Source organism: Drosophila melanogaster, chromosome 2L (assembly GCF_000001215.4).
Source record: "Drosophila melanogaster chromosome 2L".
NCBI classification, from domain to species: domain Eukaryota; kingdom Metazoa; phylum Arthropoda; class Insecta; order Diptera; family Drosophilidae; genus Drosophila; species Drosophila melanogaster.
The window spans coordinates 13216088-13239576 of NT_033779.5; the positions used below are offsets into that span (position 1 = coordinate 13216088).

Below are 23489 nucleotides of genomic sequence, written 5' to 3' on the forward strand. Positions count from 1 at the left end.
TATCATAAACAAGTTAAAAACTTAGATTTCAAGATTTAAAAAATCTTTACCCCAAACAGTTAAACAATTGTGTTTGGCTTGCGTATTTCCGGCATTTCTGTATTTCTCGAAAATAACATCTTTTCTTTTTGTAAGATGATAAAAAGGTTAGGATGTTAAAGGTGGTCGTGGTCCCACGATGAAAGAAGACATTTTTATTAGTAGTTTATAATTCGTATATTTATTTCGATAATACACCTATTATGAATACAGTTCGCATCTTTGATTGTTTGTATTAATTTGCTTTGGTACAGTTAGGGACTTTTTCTTATCAGTATGCTATTTATTAAAAGTAATGAAAAACTTGTTACGATACTTTAGATTTGGATAAAAACCAGAATTAATTATAACAGACATTCTAAAAAAATAATCACTGATACATACATACGTTTTAAAAGATTGCATTCGTATAAATATTCGAGCATTAGAAGTAGAATACTGTCGGAATGGAATTAGTCGAATTAACATACAGATAAGGAAACGTCCCTAATGACTATACTAATACAAAGTTCAGTGGAGATTTCGCTCTTTTCAAGGGCGCCTCAAACATTGTTCCTAACACTCTGGTCAGAATTCAACAATAAAATTAGAGAATACATTTGAAAACAAACAAATAATTGATTCAAATAATGTTCAGCAATTACGATACGTTAAATTTGTCGTTTTCAAAGTGAATGCTTTGGTTTCTTATATTTTTCGGTGTTTGGTTTCGCTTTTATAAAGGACAACTCGAACTACGGAACAATCTGAGGCTGGCTGCTTCCATCGTGGCTAACTATTAGCATGTGTACTAACTGGTGAATAGCTGCGCTATGCTCCCACATACAACATCAACCATACCCATAACAACGCGCTTACATATCTTTGGCGAGTGACCACTACGTTCAATTGAATCGAAAAAAGGGAAGAGACTTGTGATGTGTGTAACGTATACAATGTCAAAGAGCTACAGTTAGAGAGTGTTTTTCGTGTGTGGTTTTCTTAAAACGACGACAGATTTTGTGTTTGACCCTTCCGAACCAGTCCGAGGTCCTAAACAACCACTGCTCCTGCCTCCGAACGGCTAACTGGTAGATCGGGACAATTCTTCCAGGTGTCCGAAAGCGGATCATAACATTCGACAGCATTGATAGTCACTTGGGCTCGGTAGAAGTTTACCTCGCAGGGCTGGCAGAGAAGCATACAAAAACAATGATTAAATTATGAATCAAATAAATTGAAATATACTTGTTACCTGATCACCGCCAGCTACGTAGAGCAAGCCATCGGCGGCGACCACGGCAGGAATGGCTCTGGGCACGTTTAATGCACACACTGTAGTCCACTTATCCTCGTCGAAGCTGTAGCGTTCCACGGAGCTGAGAATGTCCTGACTGATGCTACTGCCTCCAACCACATACAAGTAGCGATCCAGAACGGCCACACCCATTTGACAGCGAGCTGTTTGCATGCGGGCCAGCTCGTTCCACTCTTTTGTCACTGGATTGAAGCTGCAATGGATTTTTATAAAAATATATAACTACGAATATAAATATTTTTTGTTAAATACCTGATTAAATCCGGCAGATGACGGGTTGTTGTTGTGCAGCCACCGACAATGTAAATGAGACCCTCGAAACTGACCACACCCATGCTGAATCTAGGCTGCGGCATGCTGCCCATTAATTTCCAGAGATCCTGCTCCGGATCATAGCACTCCATGGAGCCGCCGATGTCGTCGCCTATCCAACCGCCTACGGCAAACAGATTTCCGCCCATGGTGCAAAGACCGAACTCGCAGCGCGGCACAATCATCGGGGCAATCGGTTGCCAAACATCGTTCTGTGGATCATAGACCTCGCCATTGGCCAGAATCTGTGAACCGCGCTCTCCTCCTACCACATAGATCTTGCCATTCAATGCTGATACACCTGGCAGGATGCGTCCCACCTCCATAGGCGCCGTTTCCGTCCACTCGCGCCGGAATATATCGAATTTGGCCACCGTCTCGAAGATGCAGTCGGCCGAGTTCCAGGTTCGCGGCGTATCCCGATGAGATCCACCAATGATATATATGTTCTTCTTGGCCAGCTGACGCGGACATACCCGCAGCGGCACCAATTGTCCGCGCTTGGACGCAATGTCCCGGCAAATGGAGCGCAGGGCTATCTTCACGGACATGTCGCGACAGTCGTCCTTCAGAGCCTTGTCGATCACCTTTACCGGAACAAGCGCCATGCGCACGTGGGACAGGACATCGAAGACGTAGCAGCGGCGCTGCGTCACGTCGTGCTTAATCCAACGAAGCGCCGCCTGGAACACCTGCGACTCGGAGTCTACACGCAGCAGCTCCGAGTTCAGTAGCTGCGAGAGTAGAGTTTGTGGCGTTTCTAGGAACTCATCTTCAAGCGTTACCTGAACGAAGAAAGGAAAGTACCAATCAGTTAAAATAGAAATATATATTTTTGCCAAATGCTCAAATTTAAACGATAAATTATTAGGTTCAAGGCAGAAATGAAAATAACTTTAAATATTATTATTTTGATATTTTTTATCGTTTATCTCGTTGAATATTTTCGTTTCCAATAAATATAGAACATTGCTTGACTATTTCCATGACCCACTTTTCGTTTGGGCGGTACACCTACAAATCAAGCCTTTCAAGTGCATCCAACTCACCGCTGGGAAATTCGCGTGGACAAAGTTCAGTGCACTCTTGGCCAACGACTCGCAGTTGTGGGCCTCGGCGAAGCGTAAAATGCCCAGGGCATTGGAGGCGTGCAGCTCGCGGCAGAGGAACTCGCAGCACCCGTCGACCACCTCGTTTAGCTGCAGCATGTCGGCGGCGGCCAGGAGCTCCTGGACATTGGACTGTAAGATCAAAGAAGGGATTAGAATTTGGAGACCAAGCGACTAGGTGTATGGACTCACCTGGGTGATTTCGCAGCGACCCGTATAGATGAAGTCAAGCAGGATGTGCAGGATATCGCCGTCGATTGTGTGCAGCACAACGGATTTTTGCTTGACCTCATTTAACCCGAGCTCGGGTCGAAACATGGCCTCGAAGTAGGCACTGGCTGCACTCAGGACAGCCCGGTGGGCACTCAATGTTGCCATTCCGGCGATGATCTCCACGTCGCAGAAACGGGACTGCTCGCGCAGTTGGTTGAGATTGGAAAGCACCTTGAACGGATATTGGGCGTTGCAGTAGGAGGGCAGGTTTGTGCGATGGCTGGCCGCTGTGGCTCCAGATCCCAGATTTTGGCCAAAGAAGTCACCGTCGCCGCCGCCGCCGGTGGGATTCTGATTGGCGTTCTGATTGGCATTCGCATTCGGACTGGTATTGCCATTGTATTCGTGTATCTGGTATGTTTTCAACGGTGGCATTTCGTCAACTGTTGGGTTTTTACTTTTCGGCGATCTTGAATCCGATATCGCCTTAATAAATGCACTTTTCGGGGGCGACAGCACAGCTCAGACTCTTCGCATTCAATTGTTTGGCTTAATTAAACTTAATTGCTGCACTCTGCGCTCACTTCACCCTTTGTTGTTGCTGCTGCTGCTGTTGTTGTTGTCGCAGTCCGTTTATTTTTCTCCAATCAAAAGGCGAGCACACACACCCACACACGCAATACAAACGACTGCAGGCAAAAGGTTAGCATATCACAAATTAAAACAACCGAAGTCCGCTACTAAGACAGCTATTTCCCCATTAAGATGAAATAGTGTTTTTAATATTTACAAACTGGCATATTTCTTTGACTTTTCAATGCACTTTAGTATGTAGCTGGAACTGGAGTCGATGTTTTTGGGCGACTATCGATGTTGATAGAAGTTGCACTATGCCTGAATATCGATAAGTTCAGTTTTTATCCAGAACTTATTGATAGTAATCGCTGCTATCATCTTTGGTCCACCTCTTGTTGTTATTTAATTATTTGTATTTTATTTTCAATGAATTTTCAATGAAAAGCTGACAAAATGATATCGCGCAAACTACTAAACCTTCGACTGGGTTACCTGGCACGCCGTTGGGCCAGCACGGATCCGCTGAGCATTCAGAACGAGAAGCTGCAGGCTTATTTGGAGTCTCTACGCCAGGAATACTACGCCGTGCGAGTCAACGCCGCCGGAAACAGCAAATCCTACGCCCGTCTCGCCCAGCTGGAGGGCGTGGTCAGTGCCCTGGAGCAGCGACGCGTACTAGAACGGCACATCACCAGCGCCAAGGACATGGAAGCGGAGAAGGACGAGGATATGCGTGAGCTAATGCGCGAGGAGAACGAAGTCTATGTGGATCTACTGGGCAAGCAGGATCAGGCCTTACTGCAGGAGCTGCTTACGCTCTCTGACGATGAGGAGTATCCGGCTCTGATCTTCGGCCTGAATGCCGGCGCCGGTGGCCAGGAGGCAATGCTATTCGCCCAAGAATTGTACGAAATGTACACCGGCTATTTCGAGCACATGGGCTGGGAGTGGGAGGAGTTTGCCAGCGAGGGCACCGACATCGGGGGTCTGCGGCACGCTAGTCTGATGGTGAGCGGCGAGGATGCCTTCCGCTGGCTGCGCTATGAGGCTGGAGTTCACCGCGTACAGCGGGTGCCGGCCACTGAAAAGTCTGGACGCATGCACACCAGCACCGCCTCAATTACAGTGATTCCCCGACCCGCCGACATCCAAGTGCACATCGCTGAGAAGGATCTGAAGATCGAGACGAAGCGAGCGAGTGGAGCTGGTGGACAGCATGTTAACACCACCGACTCGGCTGTAAGAATTGTTCATCTGCCCACGGGTCTGGCGGTGGAGGCGCAATCGGAACGCTCCCAGCTCAAAAACCGGGAGCTAGCGATGAAGCGTCTACGGTCGCGACTTGTGCAACAGCAGTTGGAGAGCGTTGAGGCTAGCAAAATGGCCACCAAGAAGGCGCAACAGGGTAGTCTCAATCGCAATGAGAAGATCCGTACCTACAATTTCGTCCAGGACCGCATAACGGATCATCGAATTCAAGGCGGTACGCTGCACAACCTCAATGGTTTCCTCAAGGGCGGCGACCAACTGAGTGGACTAATAGAGAAGTTGCAACTGGAACATCGAAGGGAACGACTAAAGGAGCTCTTGGATAGGTGGGAGCCACCAAAAGAAGCTATTGAGAAAAACTAGAGCTACTTTCGTTTGTTACTACATTTATACGCCTGTGTTTTAGAGGATAATTGTGCTTTTGCAACAGAAATTATATTAAAAGAGAGCAAGGGCAGCCATCTGAATACAATGTTAAAGACACTATTTAATTTGTAAATGTTGGTTCCTTTTTATTATAATTGTTGCCCTTCAATTGTAAAAAACGACAAGATTGGAATAGAAAAGATTACTTTATTTCAACCAACTTTCGCAAAGTCAGAGGCACTGCCCATGTGCAGAAGGTGCTCCTTGACTGCTGCCTCCAGAATGTCCCTTATTTCGCGGCAACCCGCCATAGCAGTCTCGATGACGGTTTCCAAGTGATCGATGTGGAACCGCTCACTCATCTCAAGAAAGGCGATTTTCTCGGCGGTAGGCAAGGCAGCCACGGTTAGTTTCGGTCCGCCGGATACCTCCTCGAACTGAGAGATGTCTGTGAGCGGGATGTTCGATTTGCTCAGTGAGGCGGTGCAGGCGACAATGAACTCATTGAGGCAGATTCCCGCATCAATTAGCGCCAGTGTGGCGGCATTAAGAGCCACCGCATAGTTGGCGCCGTCGTCTTGGAGCACCTCCACGTATATGTCTATCTGGGAGCGGGGATATAGTTCTGATTTAATGGCAGCACTTAGCGCCTGCTGCAGGTACAACTTGAACTCCAGAGATTTGCGATCGCCGCGCGGCCTATTTTTGCGCTCCGCCGTGGAGAAGGTTGCCTGACTGTACTGACAGTTGATGACGGACTCTGTCTGATTGCCCTTGGCCTGGTGGGGTCCATAGACGGCAGCCAGAACCTTGGTGTTTCCCTGCTCCATGTAGGCACTTCCATCGGGCTGCTCGAAGACTCCCAGTTTGCACTTGATGCGGCGCAATTCATGAGGACGTCGTCCGTCCAGACGGAGGCCCTGCTCACTGAGCAGATCGTATTTACCAGACATATTTTGAAACTTTAGAAATACAATTATTTTGATTTTAACTAAATATCACACGTGCGGCGGGATTTGTTTACAATTTTAACAACAGTGTGGAAGTACTAAAAATACCGACAGTCCATGAAAAAATCCTTTTTATACTAACTTCTTTTAATATGTACACCGTACGTATGTAAGAGTAAATAAATAATTAAGCATATATTGCCAAAGTGTACTACATTAAATCACGATATATAGAAATTTAATAAGGATTTTAATAAGATTCTTTAAATTTAAATTTGAACAGTGTTTGCTTTGATTACCCCTACTACAACATTTTGGAATTTAACAACACTAACACATGGTCTAATCGATATCCGATAACCGAATACCGATAATCGTTCAGGATTTGTGGTAACTCTAAAATATATAAATAGTTTCGAGTGCAAAAAACGGAATTTATGGGAATAAAATAAATAAATAGTAGCTGAATCGTGTAAGAATCTGTGCTTGCCAGCACCAGAAATACGCAAAATGTCCAAGTCAAGCGCAGGTGGGTTTATAACATCGTGAAAACGAAACAAACTGAACAGACGCTTCCGGGTGCGAAACAAAAATAAAGACCTAAAAAATATCACACACTTTAAAAATAATGAACTCACCACCGAAAATTACAGCACGCTGGGTAAAATTCTTCAATGCGGCCGGCATCCCATCTCCTGCGGCTGCCGGCTATGCCCACGTCTTCGTGGAGAACCGCATCCAGGACGACATGCTGTTGGATCTTAACAAGGAGTATCTCCGGGAAATGGGCATAACCTTGATGGGCGATATAATCGCCATCCTGCGGCACTCAAAGACCGTCTGCGAACAGAATGCCCGGGAACAGGTCCTCACAACGGAGGTGGTTCAATCAGTTGTCCGACCGGTATCGCCAAAACCCAAAGCGCCGGTTGCAACTCCAAAAGCAAAGGTTTATCCGCCTGCGAAACCTGCAAGACGGGTGCTTCCGGAGCACGAGGGCAAGTACAAGGTGACACTGCCCTCGGGAACCACCGAGCGCAGCAAACAGATCTTAGCCAAGCGGGAAAAATGTAAGATTACAGATTTCTAAAGAACAAGATCAAATTTTCAATATATCTTCTTTTAGTATACTCCGATCGTGTGAGCAGCTCCAAAAAGTCGGACATATTTACGCGCCTGCATGCCGAGGACGAGGCGCAGGAGGGCATTGTCTCCAGTTCGGGCGAGAGCAGCGTCCGCGTGCACGTTGCCGGCGCATCAAAAACAGCGGCCACCTCCAGCAATAATTCGGTCTTCGCTCGACTCGGTGGCAAGCAGGGCGCTCTTCCGGAGGAGTTCACTTCGACCAGGGAAATCAAATCGATCCTTAAAAACACACACCGTACAGTTGGTGGTGGAGGAGGAGGAGGAGGGGTCACCAAGAACTCGCCCATTGTGAAAGCGAAGAAGGTGGCCGCTGTAACGCAGCAAAAGGTCATGCTAGTTCACAAAGTGCCTCTTAAAAAAGGCGACGACGACGATGATAGCATGGACGATTTCGAAAGTGACGAAGAGGATTACATGTCCAGCGGAGAAGATTTTGATATGGGAGCCGGCGAAAAGATTGTTAAGTTCGCCTCGACAGCGGAGGTTCGGGAAATCGTTCCCGAATCGGCATACAAAAATAGGCAGGGCAAAAGTTTTGCGAATAATATTAAATCAAGGCTCGGAATGGGTATGTTTGCTTCAGAGCAGAAGTGGCACAGTCAATTAATTTATAACATTTTTTTTAGTATCCAAACTTCATGCCACGAAGAAGACATACAACCTAAAGGCATCGCCTGCAAGGAAACCACAGGCTCGACTCAGTCCTGTTAAGGGCAAGACCATACGCATGCGCAGCGACGAGCTGTTTAGCCGACAGGACACGGTGCCCGTCCACAGGAGGCTTGGAAAAACCGCGACCTCCGCTCCCCTTAGAGCTCCACCAGCTCCGCCACATCGACAGCCGCGACCGGAGCCACAGAAGAAATATGTTCCGCCAAGGCGCCATAACAGCATGAATGCTGGTCACAGCAGGCAGCGAGATCAATCTGGCTCTGTTTTTGACCGCCTTGGCTTCAATAACTCTATGTAAAGTTTAAGTAAATGTGAGCCTCATTAAATTTGCCAGTACATGTTTGAATTAAAATAGAAGTTGATTTGAAATGTATGAAATGAATGAGAAATGGCAGGATTTTTGATCCTGATCTCATTATTTCAGTTTAAACTCCTGATTGTTTTGAATACCCGATTAGTATCCATCGCAAGCTGTCAGAACATAAAACCAATTGATTAACTTTATGATGAAAAACTATTTATTTTGTTTAAAATTATATGTATCTACAATTACGCTAGAATTTCGCATTCGTTCATATTGTACAATCTGTCCGCGGTCACTTAAAGGTCTATATCACTGGTTGCTAAGCAAATCACTCCGTTTCGAATGTGTTTATGTGCGCATCAAGCTCATTGCTGCAGCAGAGCCTGGAGGGCCTGGCGCCATTCCAGTGGCCAGGTGTTGGCATCCGGATTGATGTTGAGCAGTTGACGCATCTGGAGCACGGCACGTTGCTTTTGTAGCATGTAAGCGTATGCCTGGTGATTGAAGACCGGCGAATGGGTGACCGGAATTTGGGTTACCGGAACTTGGGTGGCAGGAAGCGGATGTTGCTGGTGCTGCGGTGGCGTGGTTGGTGGTGTGGGAGGCAATGAGTGGTGATGGTACAATGGTTGCTCCTGCATCTGCTGAACCTCTCGCTCCGTCTCCTGGCGACGCTTTCGTGGTGTATTTTCGCTGAGGGCATATGGCCGGAATAGGGGCGTGGCATTGGCTGGGTTGGGGGCGATATCCTTGGAGCTCTTCTTGCCAAACTTTTTGTGCGTATAGCCGGCGGTTTTGAACTTCTTGTGGGTGTAGCTCTCGCCAACTTCCGACTCGTTGTGGTAATCCATGTTCGAAGGTGCCATGATTGGGGTTTTAAGTTGTGTTGTTTGTTGAGTTGTTTTCACGACGGCTGTTAAGGCTCGACTATGCTCCTGCTGCTGCGCAACCAGGTTTTTATACCAACGAGATCAGAGGTCCTACCTGAAAACACTATCATTAAGAGCGAACATGCGCCCTGTTTATGGGAAACTCTTCGTTGACAAAAGGTTGGCATTGTCGTAGGGAGAATAAAAGGATTTCGGCATACATCCATACACTACGAGTACCTGTGACCATTGCTGGCCGACTACTACTACCTGCTCATCTGAAAGTCCTTTGTAATTAATTTTTCATTTGCTGCAGCGCGCTGCTCGCACCTTCTATTGTGTCTGCCTAGTCCGTCCGGGTTTTCTTGGAAATTTCCCTGCCGACTTTCTCGAGAAGCGTTTTCTACCTCGAAATCTGGCCAGCGCCTGCGCTTGCCACTCTTTGATGCTGGGCCACGTTGTCTGGACGCTTCGGAATCTGGATTCTTATCTCGCTTACCGCTAATCTGCCTCATTAAGTTCTCGTCCAGGGTATCCGGGTATACCTTTATGTACCTTCGGCAAAATGCCAGCCGCTGCTTAGTCACAATGGTCATTGAATGGAAATTTATTGGGATTTTCCCGAATCGATGGGTGCGCGTCTGGCCTAGTCTGTTCACGGGATTTCTTGGATTCTTTTCTTTTTTGTATAATAGTAGAGTCATAATTTATGGAAAAGCAAGAAATTTTGTTTATAATATGTCACTCACTATATGATTATTATACATTAATTAAACATTATTTTTTGTTGGTTTGCGATCATGAAAGATTGGTAATGTAGAAATTAAAATATTGCTATATGAAATCAGACTATAAGGTTTTCATTTTATACTTTTTCAAAACTAAACCTTCAAAGTGAAAATCTTGTGATATAAACAATAGAATATTGCTATACTGCATTATACTATAAGGGTTATAACCGACTTTAAATATCATTAGTAAAGATAATGTTTTATGATATACAAGTACATAAATATGTAAACACACACACATATAGGTTTTTCTTAAAGCAGTTTATTTATTGTTTAAAATTTTTAATACATTTAAATGCAGTTCGAATTTTCATTATTGTAAATACGTTTACTACTGCTTTTACTATTTTACAACTATACGAATTTAAAAATATATACATATATCCTTAACTTTTCTATTCCCTTTTTAAGTGAATTCTTAAAAGTAATCTTTGGACTTAATTTAATATTCTAAACCATTCAAAGTGAATAATCCTTGGTATATTTATACAAGGTTATCCTGGACGCAAGTTGATACAATCGTTGCTATCATACAAAGTTATATATTCTCGATTCTGGATCATAATATTTTAAATAGACATTTTTACCTATTTATTTTCATCTACATAATTCCTTCTTGTTTCTCAGAAAAAAGCAAACTTTTCAAGGCTAAAATTTCCCATCGCTGAAAAGATCTACTCCTTAGAAAAATATATGGGAATCTATTTTCCCATCCACCATCCTGTTAATACAACATTATATAAGACAACCTTTAATTGTATCATTGGTGAAAGCACTTCCTGGTAGGATATTATTGCTCTTTTTAAGGTCATTCCCCTTGAAGGAATGAACAACACCTACCCTGGAGGACCCAATGCAATCGATTCTCTGCGTTCCAGAACAGATGAAAATTGATCAATATAATAAAAGGAAAACAATCAAACAATACGACAATCTTTCACTGTAATACTTCAACTGAACAAATAACCAACTCCCACTCCGCTCCTGCTTATTGACTTTGGGATTCCTCGAGGAGGGCTCGTCTCAAGCCCACCTGAAATAAATCCGCTTAGGCGGAGGAACACTGAAATGTGAGAACCATCTACCACATATACATTCGTTCCCTGACGGCATAAATCAATGGACAATGGACCATTGAATGAAACGGAAAAATCCGACATAATGCCAAAGACACGAAACCAGGGAGCAGAGGGAGGAGCATTCAGTAATTGCCGGTTTTCTAGGTTTGCTAGTATGTACATGTACCGGGAGATTCAGAAACTCCGAGACGGTTTTTCTTCAGCTGTCCAAGCTGAAAGTCATAAACGCTTGTTGTTCGAATCGAGATCGGGCATTGAAAACTGCAGCATGTCTGCTATTCAGGTGCCACAAAGAAAGCCGAAACAATAGCGGGTCGGCCGGCAGACAGCCTGGACGAATTGAGCGCCAGGATTAGAGATTACACAGGGATCCTCTACACAGAGATCCCTTTTTCGGGCCCGACAACAGGTAATTTCGTCGAAAATCGTCGGCCACGTAAACAGACGAGGCAAGGACAACAACTGGTTTATGACACCCTTTGAGAAGATTGCCAGCCTGCGGATTAGGAACTCCCTATTCCCAATTCAGGTAACAGCAGCCGATTAGTTTTGGTCCCATTTTTAGGGAATGAATGAAATGCGTTGGGGAAATACCTGATCCGTTTTACCGTGATCCCCAGGTACGTGATGGGAAAATCTTTGCCATTTGGCCATTCCGTTTTCGTGGGAGGCTCTGCAAGTTACCTAATGTTGCATAAAACGGATGGCCAGGAGGAGGGGCAGCACAGTCGTCTCGAAGACAGCAAAGCGAACACCACTACTCTTAATCAAGAATGGATAACTATAACCACAAGAAATTCACTGGAGCTCTGAAGCGAAAGCGCAGCATGGATGCGGACTCTGATGACGATGTGGTCTTCATTATGGAACAGCCGGGCCAACGCACTCCAGAGCAGCCGCAGCCTAAGCGTCGCTTCTTCCGACCCTGGATGGATGAGTCTCCGGAAGAGGAGCAACCACAGCCGCCACGTAAGATTGTGGCTACATCGACACCGCCGCCACAACAAGTGGATGGCACCTACCACGCTAACATGGTGCGCAATCACCACAAGCGCCGCCAGCGCAGTCCACAGGAGCAACTGCGTCGGGATCGCAACACCTTGGCCAGCCTGCGCCATCGACGCTCCCAGCAGCAACAGCAGCAGCTCATCGAACAACAATACCTGACCAGTCGCATTCAGCACGAGGCCAATCTGCAGCAGCAGATCCGCCTGAGTCTCTACTATGTGCGCTTCCTGCAGCAGGCGATGGCCTCCACGGAGCCACTGCCTCCCACACAGCCAAGGCACATGATGCCGCGCCAACAGACCACCACCCAGCATCCTTGAAGGGTGGACATGGTGCAACGACTGGGCGCTGCTCAATGCGCCCTAACTTATTGTAGAAAAGCTGAATAGTGATTGTGATTACTTTTAAAGTTTAATTTATTTATCTGGTTGACTAAACAATAAACACACTAATTGTTATCGAAATAACTTGTAATTTTTATAGAATTTTGTAATAATTGGTTTTTAGTTGGTTTCTGATTGATTGAAATCTAACTCGGGGTCTTATTTATTGAATCTTATTTGGAAGTCTGATATTTCTTTTCCGCCGTTTAACATCATGAGGATTTGTTCTAGACCAAAACTGACCGGAAGCATCAGCTCATAAGAGTTACCTCACTTGGTTTTTCTGCCATTATATAACATTAAATACATCTTATGTAATTAATTTCTTGGAAGCGCAATTTGCAATGCTAATTAAGGTGTGAAGTAATTCTAGTGATTCACATAGCCAGACTACAGTGAGAATTGAATCGATTCGGCACGAGTGACATATTGTGGGAAACACGGAATAAAATTGTAATTTATTTCAGTTGGATTTAATTATTTAATTTATAAACAAATCAGCATAGCGAACGAACAAAGTGCTTGCAAAATAATTAAAACACGGTGACAATAAGATCCGCCTTTATATTTAAATAATCATCAATGAAATCATCATATTGTTGTCCGCGATTAAAAATTGCGCAGATAAATAAATCTTAATATACTAAATTATTTACACGAATAGTGTTTTACTAATTCATTTATATATATGATATATGCCGTATACATGTTTGTACGAAGTTTATTTAACTCTTTAAATATTTTTAAAGGCGTGTTTTACTACCTAAACTAATAAATGGATTAAATATATTTAATTCACCTCTCAAGACTTCCATGAATGCAATTCCTTCTCCGTAAACTGAAATCGCATCTGTCAGCAGTCTTTAAAAATCCTTGACACTTTTTTCTAACCACCGACCAGGACATATAATGCCATGTCATTCTAGAGGAAAAGTGTTCGGCAAAGGACCCTCGAGAATTTCCAGGGAATTAAAACAAAGTGTGCTGAGGAACCAGGAGCCAAAGGGACCACACACGGTGCCACAACAAATTGTGTCATGCAGGTCAATAAAAAAATGCATCGCCTGCATAACAGTTGTTCGGTCCAGAACTTTCCTGTTCCGGTGGCCACATTTGTCCGATAATCCAGGTAATCCACACACCAAAAAAAGGATAATGAGGCAATCCTGCGACGACAATTAGCGCTGTGATAGAGCAGGTCATAAAATATGCTGCTTAATCCAGGACGGAGATTACCTAATGCGGAATGGATGCGCTAATCCCTTTGTTGACAGACCCAAAACAAAGGGATTTCCCTATGTGGCTACCTGTACCGCCTACCTACTGTGCTTATAACCAGGATATCAATCTCGAAGCCAATCATTCAGCAAGCGATCGTCCAACGAGTCACATCATCACCACAACTCATTCGGAGTCATATTATCGAAATACAAAAATGGAGAACTCATCGAGCTACACCCACAAGAAGTTTGCCGTCAGCAAGCGGAAACGGGAAGTGGACCATGACAAGGAGAACCAAACTCAGCAGTCGGAACAGCCGATCTTCAAGCGCCGTCAGACACAGGGATTCTTCCGACCTTGGTTGGATAATGAGCAGAACCAACAGGCGGAGAAGGAGACGTCAACGGCGGCGAAACCCAGTGGCCCAGGATCCTCGGTCAGCCAGTACCGTGCCAACATGGTGCGCCGCAGTAACACCAATCGTCAGCGAAGCCCCAAGGAGCAGATGCGCCGCGATAGAAACACGCTGGCTTGCCTACTCAGCCGGCGGGCCAAGCAGGCACAGGAGGAGCAAGTGGGTCAGCAGTACGAGCAGTATCGGAGTCATCATGCCGCCATGCTGGAACAGCAGGTGCGCCTCAGTCTATACTACCGCCACATCCTCCAACAGGCGGTGTTCCAGCGTGCCATAAATCCGGCACCGGGTCACATCCTGCCGCAGCAGCAACAACAGTTCCTCCAGCAGATGGCCCTCTCCCAGCAGATGCTCATCTTTGGTGGCCAGCACTGCTGACCGTCCAAAATCATATCATAATCAGCGACTATGGATAGCCCAATCATGTGATTTAGTTTATTAAGCCTTAATTATTAATATTTATTGTTGACTTTGAAATAAATCAAAAGTTATGCATTTAATTTAAATTGCCGGTTTTGTTAACTGGGGGTTATCACTTGGAAAATTCGAAATTTAATCTAAAATGATTGTTAAATTTGTTAGGAGGTCAGTGGATCGCAACCATTACATTTTTTTACATATGTATAATAATGCTATATATATTAGGATTTTAAACATCTTTAAGTTAACCCACCGGCTTGAAAAATAGTAAAATTATATAAAATGATTAAGAGATCAATTATCATTTCTAATTTAATTACAACCTAATCGTGATCATAATATATAAAATTTATGGTATAATTTTTAGCTCAATAAAACTAAAAGTACTGCTATCAAAAGTAGATTATCTATTATTTGATATGACTTTTGGTAAAAAAGGGCTCAATCAAGGGCTCAAAAACCACTTACTCCAGTGACTTGTCTGACCACTGGAGTAAGTGAGTCATCGAAGCATTGACAGATTTTTCCGAGAAACCATTTACCCAGAGTGCCATTACCCAGCAAAGTTCAACTAATTGTTGTCTAGCTAATTTTCATGGCGTTCTCATTTCGTGGCGGCTTTCGTCAAGGTTCAAACCCGCCACAAAGAACCACATTTTGGACTGGGCCAAGCTTTTTGGCATCGCCTTCAACGCGGTGGATTGTTGGCTAATGATATTGACAGAGATCGGATGTGGCGATATGGAGATATAGACAAAGTCCAAGCAAAGCTTCAAGTTCAATTGGCCAGTGAGACGGAGTTTTGCAAGCACACACAGCTCGAAGCGCAGAAATGCAATTTTCAATGTTAGGCCAGTTGGAAAAAAAGAAGAAAAAAGCCAAAAACAAAAAAACCAAATGCAGCCACAAAAAAAAAAACTCAACAATTAACTGAAATTGATGTTTGGCTGCATGGTACAAGTGCAAAGTGGTTTACTGGGTTGTTGGAGTTGCGACGGAAATTTGCGCCATAGGAAGTCGGACTGCCACAAGTACTATCAATGAAAATTAAAAGTAATTAACTGCTCGCGCACAGCGATTGCGCAATCGCCAAAAGAGTTAATTATGTTATGTGCAGGGGGCTTCCCCGGCAGCATGAATACTTCGACTAAATCATAGCTCCTATTTTTCACTCACAGCCCGATGCAGTTGGCTGCATATGAGGCGGGTGCACTCAGTGACGAACATCAGCCTATGTTTTTTCCATCGGATCACCCGAACTTCCTCATAGACCGTTGATTTTCTACATGGTTAGGCATTATGCAAGTTAGCTGGAGTGAAAGCAAAGTTAGGATTGCAATTGGCTTTTCTCTTGGTATGCATCGAAACCCTTTCTTTGTGACCTCATTCTATGAAATTAGTTAGAATTGGCCATTACAAATTGATTAATTAACAATTACACGAGTAAATATTTTAAGAAATTCTATGAATAAGCAAACCCTTGAAATTAATATCAGTTTTCAATTACTTTCAACTCAAGCTAGACAAATTTGCAACTAACAAGCTAACGTTATTTCGCTGAATTCATTCACACTTTTGGCCATGTTCCGGAATCAGTATGACAACGACACAACCACTTGGAGTCCGCAGGGTCGTCTCTTCCAGGTGGAGTACGCAATGGAGGCGGTGAAACAGGGAGCAGCCACCGTGGGACTCAAGGGCACCGACTATGCCGTGCTGGCCGCCCTGTGCCGCACCTCAAAGGACACGAACACGCTCCAGCGGAAGATCATGCCGGTGGATGACCACGTGGGTATGTCTATCGCAGGACTAACGGCAGATGCCCGCGTGGTGTGCCAGTACATGAGGACGGAGTGCATGGCATATCGGCACTCCTATAACGCAGAATTTCCGGTTCGCCGTTTGGTTTCCAATCTGGGTAACAAGCTGCAGACCACCACCCAGCGCTATGATCGTCGTCCCTACGGTGTGGGCTTGCTGGTGGCTGGATACGATGAGCAGGGACCACATATCTACCAGGTGATGCCCACGGCCAATGTGCTCAACTGCAAGGCAATGGCCATTGGATCTCGTTCGCAGAGTGCTCGCACATATCTGGAGCGAAATATGGAGAGTTTCGAGGACTGCGACATGGATGAACTGATATGTCATGCCATTCAGGCCATTCGAGGATCGTTGGGTTCCGATGATGTCGAGAATCTCACCATAAATGTGGCCATTGTGGGCAAGGATGTGCCGTTTAAAATGTTTACGGAAGCCGAGAACCAGAAGTATGTGAAATTGGTCAAGGCTATGGATCCACCTCTGGAGGCGGACCACGATCCTCTATCCGAGGAGGGAATGAGCGATGATGACATGACGGACCACGGACCGAGTAGCAGTGGAGTTCCACCCAATGATACATCTGACATGGAAACCACTGCATCCACCGGCGGCAGTGACGCACATTGATCTAATCTGTGATTAGAAACCCTGACAGAGTATACTAAATTTATTGTTTCGTTAATAATGTTATTAAAGTTTATAGTTATTATGTTGTATGGCTGCTTCGTTTTTGTCAAAGAAAAAAACAAGAAACGGTTAGCAAGGAAATTGAATTCTGAATTAGTTTTAATAGCATGTATAGCATATATATTCATCTTATGGAACCTAATCGGATTAAAATAATGGAAACACTATAGCACTTGCCATTCCTATTAATACGTTGAAATTTTCCACAGGGATTAGGGGTTATGCAAATGAAAGCCTTTAGCGTGACCAATTCGATTACAATGTATTTGAAAATATCGTAGCTACTAATAGCTAAAGTGTTTAGTTTAACTTTAAGTGCGACAATGACAGCTGAGCGATGGACGGGAATAGGAGTAGTTATTATTTAAGCCCACATTCCCGTAGCTGCGGTTTCAATCGGTTTACGGCTCTATTGCCAGTGGTTTGACCAGGGTGCAGGGTTAATACCCAGTGAACTTTATCCGACTGGCTTGATATTCTCCATGGGGGGAGGCAATAGTCGATGGGGTCACCAATAACGATTTGCTCCAGGGGCTGATGATTGCCTGTGACACCACGCGAACTACCCCTGGGGATTAATTGGGATTTATTTCGATGGCTCCACGCTTTATTATATTTTATTAAATTTATTTATATATATTTTTAATATATTCATTGCTTCATTAGCGCTTGATTACTTTTTCTGCCAATGTCATAAATTAATATTTATACCATTTTTAGAAGGAAGATTAAAAGTCAAGCACACGATAAAAAATCAATTAGCCGTAAAAATTAAATCCTCATATTTTATTTATTAAGAAGTTCCTGCTTAACCTTTTAAGGCATTTATACTAAATATATACTAAATTTCTTAGCACTAAAAGTTCTTGAAGAAACTTAACAACTTAGCATTAATATAATAACTATATAATACAATCCTAAAAGGAGATGGACGTATCTAAGCATGCTCCTGTTTAATACCACCTATCAGGTAGTCGATGCTAAAGTTACTCTTGGTATTCTCCTCCGGAACTCTCCTTGAGGATACTAGCGGGTGGTCTTCCTGCTTGACCAGCTGCTTCAGATGATTCAAATAGACCCTGGCACGCAGACTCTGTTCGGCGATCTTGAGGTGCTCATCGGAGCACTCCTTGTACTGCTGTTCGATCTGCAGGTCATCGAACTTCTTCTTCCGTCGACTCATCCTGCAGGCAATTGTGTTCTTGTTGCGGCGCTCCTGATCCTTCGGTGAACGCTCCTTCTTCGGGAATTTTCGCACCATATTGACGTGGTACTTGAAGATGTCTTGGATGGCCTCGGTTATGATGGGGCTGGCGGATTGGTAGGAAACGCTTGAGGATGAGGATCCCAAACGACGACGCTTTGGCAGTGGAGGAAAGTCAGCATCCTGATCACTGAAACCCAAGCTGACGGACTGATTTGCCGCATCGAAAGGACTCCGACTGGTGCAGGGTGTGCCGCTCCGGGAGATTAGCTCTTCCTTCAGCTGCAAATCGCATTTCTCAATCTTTCGACCCATGTCGAACTTTTTGTGGCGATAGATCTGATGGTGCTCCATTGTATGGTATGATATGCTATGGTTATGCTATGTGTGTTCTACTCGAAGACTCTCGATTGAATGCTGTCCTGTGGATTGGTACACTAGCTTATATGGCGAAAGCCTTATCTGCCGCTCTTCGTAATCCCCCCACAACTTTTATAACTTTGTTTACACAAATCGACGACGAATTTTCTTTTTGCAAAACGAAAACAAGATCATAAACCCGCTCGATTTGCCTGCGCACGCGTACATGCCACCCAATCCCATACCCAAACCCAAACCCAAAACCCAACCCATCCCACTTACCTACTTGTAAGCCCACCCGTTGGGCATCCCTATCTACTGGTCATGTTTATTCTTGCGTGCGTTCAGCTGGGATCTTTTGAATTTCAGATACAATACAATCCGAGTTTTTCCGGATCAGTAGGTGGCGAAATGCGCGCCCATCGATTGTCTGGGTTCATTCAATTCGTGTTTGTTCCTCTTTCAAATCTATTATCTGCTGTGTTTTTCAATGTCGCCGCCTTTTGTAAAAGTCATATATATATATACATATATGGATTTTGGGCTACTCTTGTTCAATTGGCCTCTATTCGAAAAGTGTTTTGCGGCCTCATTTGTCCAACTCCCTTTGTATCCTGCTGTTGATAAGGTGTGTGTGGCACTGATCTTTTGTTTTCCGTTTGTTTCCCTTTTTTTAGATATCACTTCTTGGAACTCGGAGTGCCATTTCTGGGTTTGCAGTTTAATGCCGAAGATGACGATAAGATGACGTCTATTTGGGGTTGCAAAAGGGCACATTCCTGTAGACAGTCTGCGTCTGCTGATAACGTGCGTTTATCTCTTTTGTGCCAGGTCACTTGATAAATCGTTGTAAACTCAGCGCATCTTAAAACGATCCTAAAAAAAAAAGTATTCGAAAATTGGCCTGCGTAAAATAACCTACTTATTTGTTTGTTAAGAACTGAGGTTTTCCGAATTAGTATAAAGATTTGTTGTACGCGTATGACTCATTTCCAACCTTTTAAGCTTTGACAAAATCGACGTACGTTGCCTACTAGACACACGTGACTAAATAATCACTAATCAAGCACTTTAAAAATTGCCGTAAGGTGCAAAAAGCAGAATTAGCATTAGAGCTGTTAGCACGGCCACGCTTGACACCAATTGTTTGATTTATACTTTCATTACTACTTACTAGTAGAAACAGAAATAGGCAGTAAAAGGTTCTGCCTTTTCATTTTGAGGGTATACACAGATGTATATTTTACTAGGCCACAAAATTGCAGTAAGTTAAATAAAGCCTCAGTTAAATGCATTAGCATTAGCATGGAAGTACAGGAAGAATAGTTTCAAGCTCTAAAAATTGAAACAGTGATCTTAAGCCCAAGTCCCCGAGACATTTAATAAGGTGGTACGTTTTAATTAGCCGCCTGGGACCAAGATCTCCAGCACCATCTCCATCACCAAGTCGAGGAAGCATCCAAAGCGAGTCGGATCACTTGGGACAGCTGCCGGTAGTTGGTAGGCGGTTATGTGATGAGTATGTCGGGTCGCACTGGGGTCGCGATAAGTCAAATCGGATGGCTGGGTGGCTTCCACTTCACGACTTTACGGGGGAATTTAATAATGTCGTTTGTATTTCGCTACTGTCTACTGTCTACTGTCTATTGACTTTTGCATTTGCTTTGTTTTCTACAGCTGCGACGGCGATTAGTTTCAAGCTATTTTTGTTATCCACCCACCACCCACCGCCCACCGCTCCGCCCACAAATCCCTATTATTTGCTAATGCCGAGCATCTGTGTTTGTGCCTTTTTTTATTTTTTTTATTTTACGTTTGTCTTTGCAATTTCGATTTGATTGGATTTGTTTTGTTTTCTTCCCATAAATAAGAGCCCGCCACCCATCGCAGCTCTCAGACGTTGATTCGCATTTGCATCGGTCAGGTTGGGCTATCCAACGGATGTGGAATAACTTCACCTAACGAGGAAGTCAATTAAAAAAAACATCATTCAATCTAAACGTATCAAATTAAATATTAAACAATCTATCGAAATGGGTCGTATCTTTGGCGTAGTTGCTCTAATTCTGATGGCCGGCTTATGTTTGGCAGCGGAAATAGAATTGCCACCAGTTGAGTTCAAGCCGGTTCGAGAAATACGTGAGTGTCATTATACATATGTGAAAAATCAAACCCTATATTAAAATTAAGAAATAAGAACAACAGAAACAATTCTTGGGAAGTGCAAACTTAGTGCATTTAAACAAAATAAATGTTAAAGCAAAATAGAATATTAATACATTTATTCTAAAATCTTATTTTAAAAATACAATTTCTTTGGATACTGCAAAAATTGCGGAGATTGGCTTTGTCGTTTTTAATATTAATTTGATACGGCCATTTAAAATTAAAAGGTAATCTCTAAATTTCTATAAAAAATTTATAATTTCAAGCGTTGTTTCAAACAATTTTAAAAAGTACAAATTGTTAATGCGACACTTTAGTATACTCTGACGATAGCAAGTCGTTCAATTTGTGATATTATCAGTTAAATAGAAAATTCGAACATACAAAATTGACTTCGTGATAGCAATAATCATGTGAAGCACGCAACTTTGTGTGAATTTTATAACAAAGCAATTCAACCGTCTGACAGTCAAAGTTTAAGCCCAGATTAACTTAAAACAATAGAATTGCACAACATTAGATACATTGCAATATATTGCATACCATTAACGAAAATCCTCTTATATTTTATTGATAATAAAGTATTTAATATATTGGCTGAACTTTTTAGGGATTTTTAATTGTTCATGAAGCCCGTTTTGTAAAACTCAACATGTAAATGAGATAGATAAGATTGAAATTTGTATTCTTCACATCGCAACAGAATAATAAACAGAAGTTTATATAGAAAAGAATTTGCTAAAAAACATACTTGAAAAATTATTATTTATAATTAAATATAATATTTAAAAACATATACACCTAAGTAAATATAAATTATGTCAAAGTAAAACGTGATGTCCTTGAGCTTTAATTCACTATTAAGACACTATGTTACAAATTCAATTATAATTATCTAAATATAGTTCTTTGGCATACGCAGACAGACCATGACAAACACAAAATGTAGATTGTCATGTTCATATATATATAAAGGTATTGTCTTCAAACAGTTTTGGCCAAAAATAAACACACAGTCATTTAAATTACCTCATTGTCCAGGCCACAATTGCAAATGTTTTTTTATACGATATTCGCCGACCGAGTCACTTGCTGTTGTAGATATAAATATAGCTTTTTTATGGTAGAAGTTAAAAATATATGACAAGTTCGCCGCTTAAGTCTTTTTTTGCCGGACATGTCACTTCCGCCGGTAAGGTAGACTTCTCCCAAGGTAGACCAATAGGAAAATTGCCGAGACGAACTTGAGACAACGAGCAGAACGAAACTCTTAAATGATATGCATGAATTTTCGCTCAACTCACTGACAAAATCAAATCTAATCAACAAATTAATTGCGCATGACGTTGACAATTATGTGAGCGACGAAACGTTTAAGCCAAAGTCGAACTGAAAATTCTCGGCTAGAAAACTGTCACGTTCTGATCATAGGCACATCGATCGTACGCGATATGGCTAACGTGTTTTATGCTGTACTAAATATGTCAAGGTTCCCATGCTCACCAATTTAATTTTTGTTTTTTTTTTTTTTGCTTGGCTCGGCATTCGGCAGCTGGGGATATTCCGACCTGCCGGGAGGGTGACATCAACATCAGCGAGTGCATCAAGCAGGGCCTCCAGCAGATAACGCCACGCATGAAGTACGGCATCAGCGAGCTGAACATTCCGCCACTCGATCCCTTCGAGATGGGAAAGAGCTCCTATAGCTACACCTCCGGCCTGCTCCAGGGACGGATTTCCATGAAGAACGTTGTGATCCACGGCCTCAGCGAGGGCATCGTGGACAAGGTCAACTTCCGGCTGAAGGATGGACGCGTGCGCATGGAGATCCTTTCGCATGTGCCACAAATGTTCGTCGAGGGCTTGTACAAGGCGGACATCAAGCTCAACGATCTCAAGCTGAATCCCAAGGGCGCCTTCAACATTACCATGAGTAAGTAACGCAGCAGAACACATGTAACTGCATGTTAAGTATTATTAGGTCACATAACAGTTTGCTATTAATATTATTATATTATTCAATGTTTTTGCTTCGCTTTTTTTCTTCTGCAGCTGATGTCGCGATGAGGGCGAGACCCATTGGCGAGCTCTACGAGCGTGATGGTCACACCTATCTGCGCCTGACCAAACTGGAGACTGAGCCCAAGGTGGGTGACCTGAAATTCTACGCCAATGGACTAGTTCCCGATCCGGTGCTGAGTACGTAATAGCCAATCAGTACTTACTTATAGTACTTACTAAACTGCTTTGTTTTCGTTCAGACGATGTCATCTTGGACTTTATCAATCAGTACTGGCGCCAGCTTTACCAGGCCATGCTTCCCGAGACATTGGACACCTGGCAGCCGCTGATCCTGAAGTCCACCAATGACTTCTTTGCTGCACTACCGTTCGATATGCTTGTTACCAAGAATTGAGATACCTAACTTTAATATTGTTTTACTATTTATACCTTCCGGATTCATCTGTTCTACTCAAGGTGTTAACATAGTTTGTACCGAAATAAAGATACAATTACCTAAATATAAAATATTTAGAAAATATTCTTATCTATGTTTGCCAGTTTATGTAGAATGTGTATTTTCTAGAGTGAAAGGTTGCACTTACACTAAACAATCAGTCATGAGTCAATTTACAAGTCAAGAGCAATTAAATAGGGCTTGAGTGGCAGATTGAAAAAGTGGGGCTATAATGGTCACATAAAAGGTAATAAATTGAAATTTTTTATTGGTTTATTGGTAGTTAGGAATCGAACCGAATGGATGGAAAACTATTGGATCGAATAATGGAAGTCACTTAGTAACTATCCT

General features: G+C 43.2%; 10 protein-coding genes across 12 annotated transcripts; 6 read left to right on the forward strand and 4 right to left on the reverse strand.

Moving 5' to 3' along the window:
* Positions 1-202: 202 nt before the first annotated feature.
* Positions 203-3836, reverse strand: CG9426 (uncharacterized protein). The gene is made up of 5 exons (NM_135772.2): positions 2950-3836; positions 2698-2889; positions 1589-2433; positions 1274-1529; positions 203-1206 (listed from the first exon to the last, which is right to left on the reverse strand). The coding sequence occupies exons 1-5, from the start codon at positions 3403-3405 to the stop codon at positions 1072-1074; spliced, it is 1884 nt and encodes a 627-aa protein (NP_609616.1). The 5' UTR covers positions 3406-3836; the 3' UTR covers positions 203-1071.
* Positions 3837-3891: 55 nt separating this feature from the next.
* Positions 3892-5311, forward strand: mRF1 (mitochondrial translation release factor 1). The gene has a single exon (NM_135773.3). The coding sequence runs from the start codon at positions 4000-4002 to the stop codon at positions 5176-5178; it is 1179 nt and encodes a 392-aa protein (NP_609617.1). The 5' UTR covers positions 3892-3999; the 3' UTR covers positions 5179-5311.
* Positions 5310-6342, reverse strand: Ski6. Of its 2 annotated transcripts, NM_001273508.1 has the most exons (2): positions 6274-6342; positions 5310-6143 (listed from the first exon to the last, which is right to left on the reverse strand). In NM_001273508.1, exon 2 carries the CDS (start codon positions 6132-6134, stop codon positions 5394-5396), a length of 741 nt encoding a protein of 246 aa, NP_001260437.1. In that variant the 5' UTR covers positions 6135-6143; positions 6274-6342; the 3' UTR covers positions 5310-5393. The 2 variants fall into 2 exon arrangements, with proteins under 2 accessions (NP_001260437.1, NP_609618.2); NM_135774.3 differs by lacking the exon at positions 6274-6342 and having other exon boundaries at positions 5310-6220.
* Positions 6343-6499: 157 nt separating this feature from the next.
* On the forward strand, positions 6500-8458 carry CG16812 (uncharacterized protein). The gene is made up of 4 exons (NM_135775.3): positions 6500-6660; positions 6785-7201; positions 7258-7845; positions 7904-8458. The coding sequence occupies exons 1-4, from the start codon at positions 6642-6644 to the stop codon at positions 8245-8247; spliced, it is 1368 nt and encodes a 455-aa protein (NP_609619.1). The 5' UTR covers positions 6500-6641; the 3' UTR covers positions 8248-8458.
* Positions 8459-8532: 74 nt separating this feature from the next.
* Positions 8533-9188, reverse strand: CG15480 (uncharacterized protein). Its single transcript, NM_135776.2, has one exon. The coding sequence runs from the start codon at positions 9117-9119 to the stop codon at positions 8619-8621; it is 501 nt and encodes a 166-aa protein (NP_609620.1). The 5' UTR covers positions 9120-9188; the 3' UTR covers positions 8533-8618.
* Positions 9189-11441: 2253 nt separating this feature from the next.
* CG16813 (uncharacterized protein) lies at positions 11442-12434 on the forward strand. Of its 2 annotated transcripts, NM_001273509.2 has the most exons (2): positions 11442-11521; positions 11613-12434. In NM_001273509.2, exon 2 carries the CDS (start codon positions 11766-11768, stop codon positions 12318-12320), a length of 555 nt encoding a protein of 184 aa, NP_001260438.1. In that variant the 5' UTR covers positions 11442-11521; positions 11613-11765; the 3' UTR covers positions 12321-12434. The 2 variants fall into 2 exon arrangements, with proteins under 2 accessions (NP_001260438.1, NP_609621.1); NM_135777.3 differs by lacking the exon at positions 11442-11521 and having other exon boundaries at positions 11720-12434.
* Positions 12435-13744: 1310 nt separating this feature from the next.
* CG16815 (uncharacterized protein) lies at positions 13745-14462 on the forward strand. The gene has a single exon (NM_135778.4). The coding sequence runs from the start codon at positions 13819-13821 to the stop codon at positions 14395-14397; it is 579 nt and encodes a 192-aa protein (NP_609622.2). The 5' UTR covers positions 13745-13818; the 3' UTR covers positions 14398-14462.
* A 1489-nt stretch (positions 14463-15951) lies between these two features.
* Positions 15952-16971, forward strand: Prosalpha6T (Proteasome alpha6 subunit, Testis-specific). The gene has a single exon (NM_135779.3). The coding sequence runs from the start codon at positions 16021-16023 to the stop codon at positions 16888-16890; it is 870 nt and encodes a 289-aa protein (NP_609623.1). The 5' UTR covers positions 15952-16020; the 3' UTR covers positions 16891-16971.
* A 739-nt stretch (positions 16972-17710) lies between these two features.
* Positions 17711-18573, reverse strand: Mabi (Mabiki). Its single transcript, NM_135780.3, has one exon. It carries the CDS (start codon positions 18506-18508, stop codon positions 17888-17890), a length of 621 nt encoding a protein of 206 aa, NP_609624.1. The 5' UTR covers positions 18509-18573; the 3' UTR covers positions 17711-17887.
* A 1833-nt stretch (positions 18574-20406) lies between these two features.
* Positions 20407-23210, forward strand: Jhbp14 (Juvenile hormone binding protein 14). The gene is made up of 4 exons (NM_135781.3): positions 20407-20653; positions 22233-22613; positions 22733-22879; positions 22942-23210. The coding sequence occupies exons 1-4, from the start codon at positions 20548-20550 to the stop codon at positions 23094-23096; spliced, it is 789 nt and encodes a 262-aa protein (NP_609625.2). The 5' UTR covers positions 20407-20547; the 3' UTR covers positions 23097-23210.
* Positions 23211-23489: the final 279 nt, after the last annotated feature.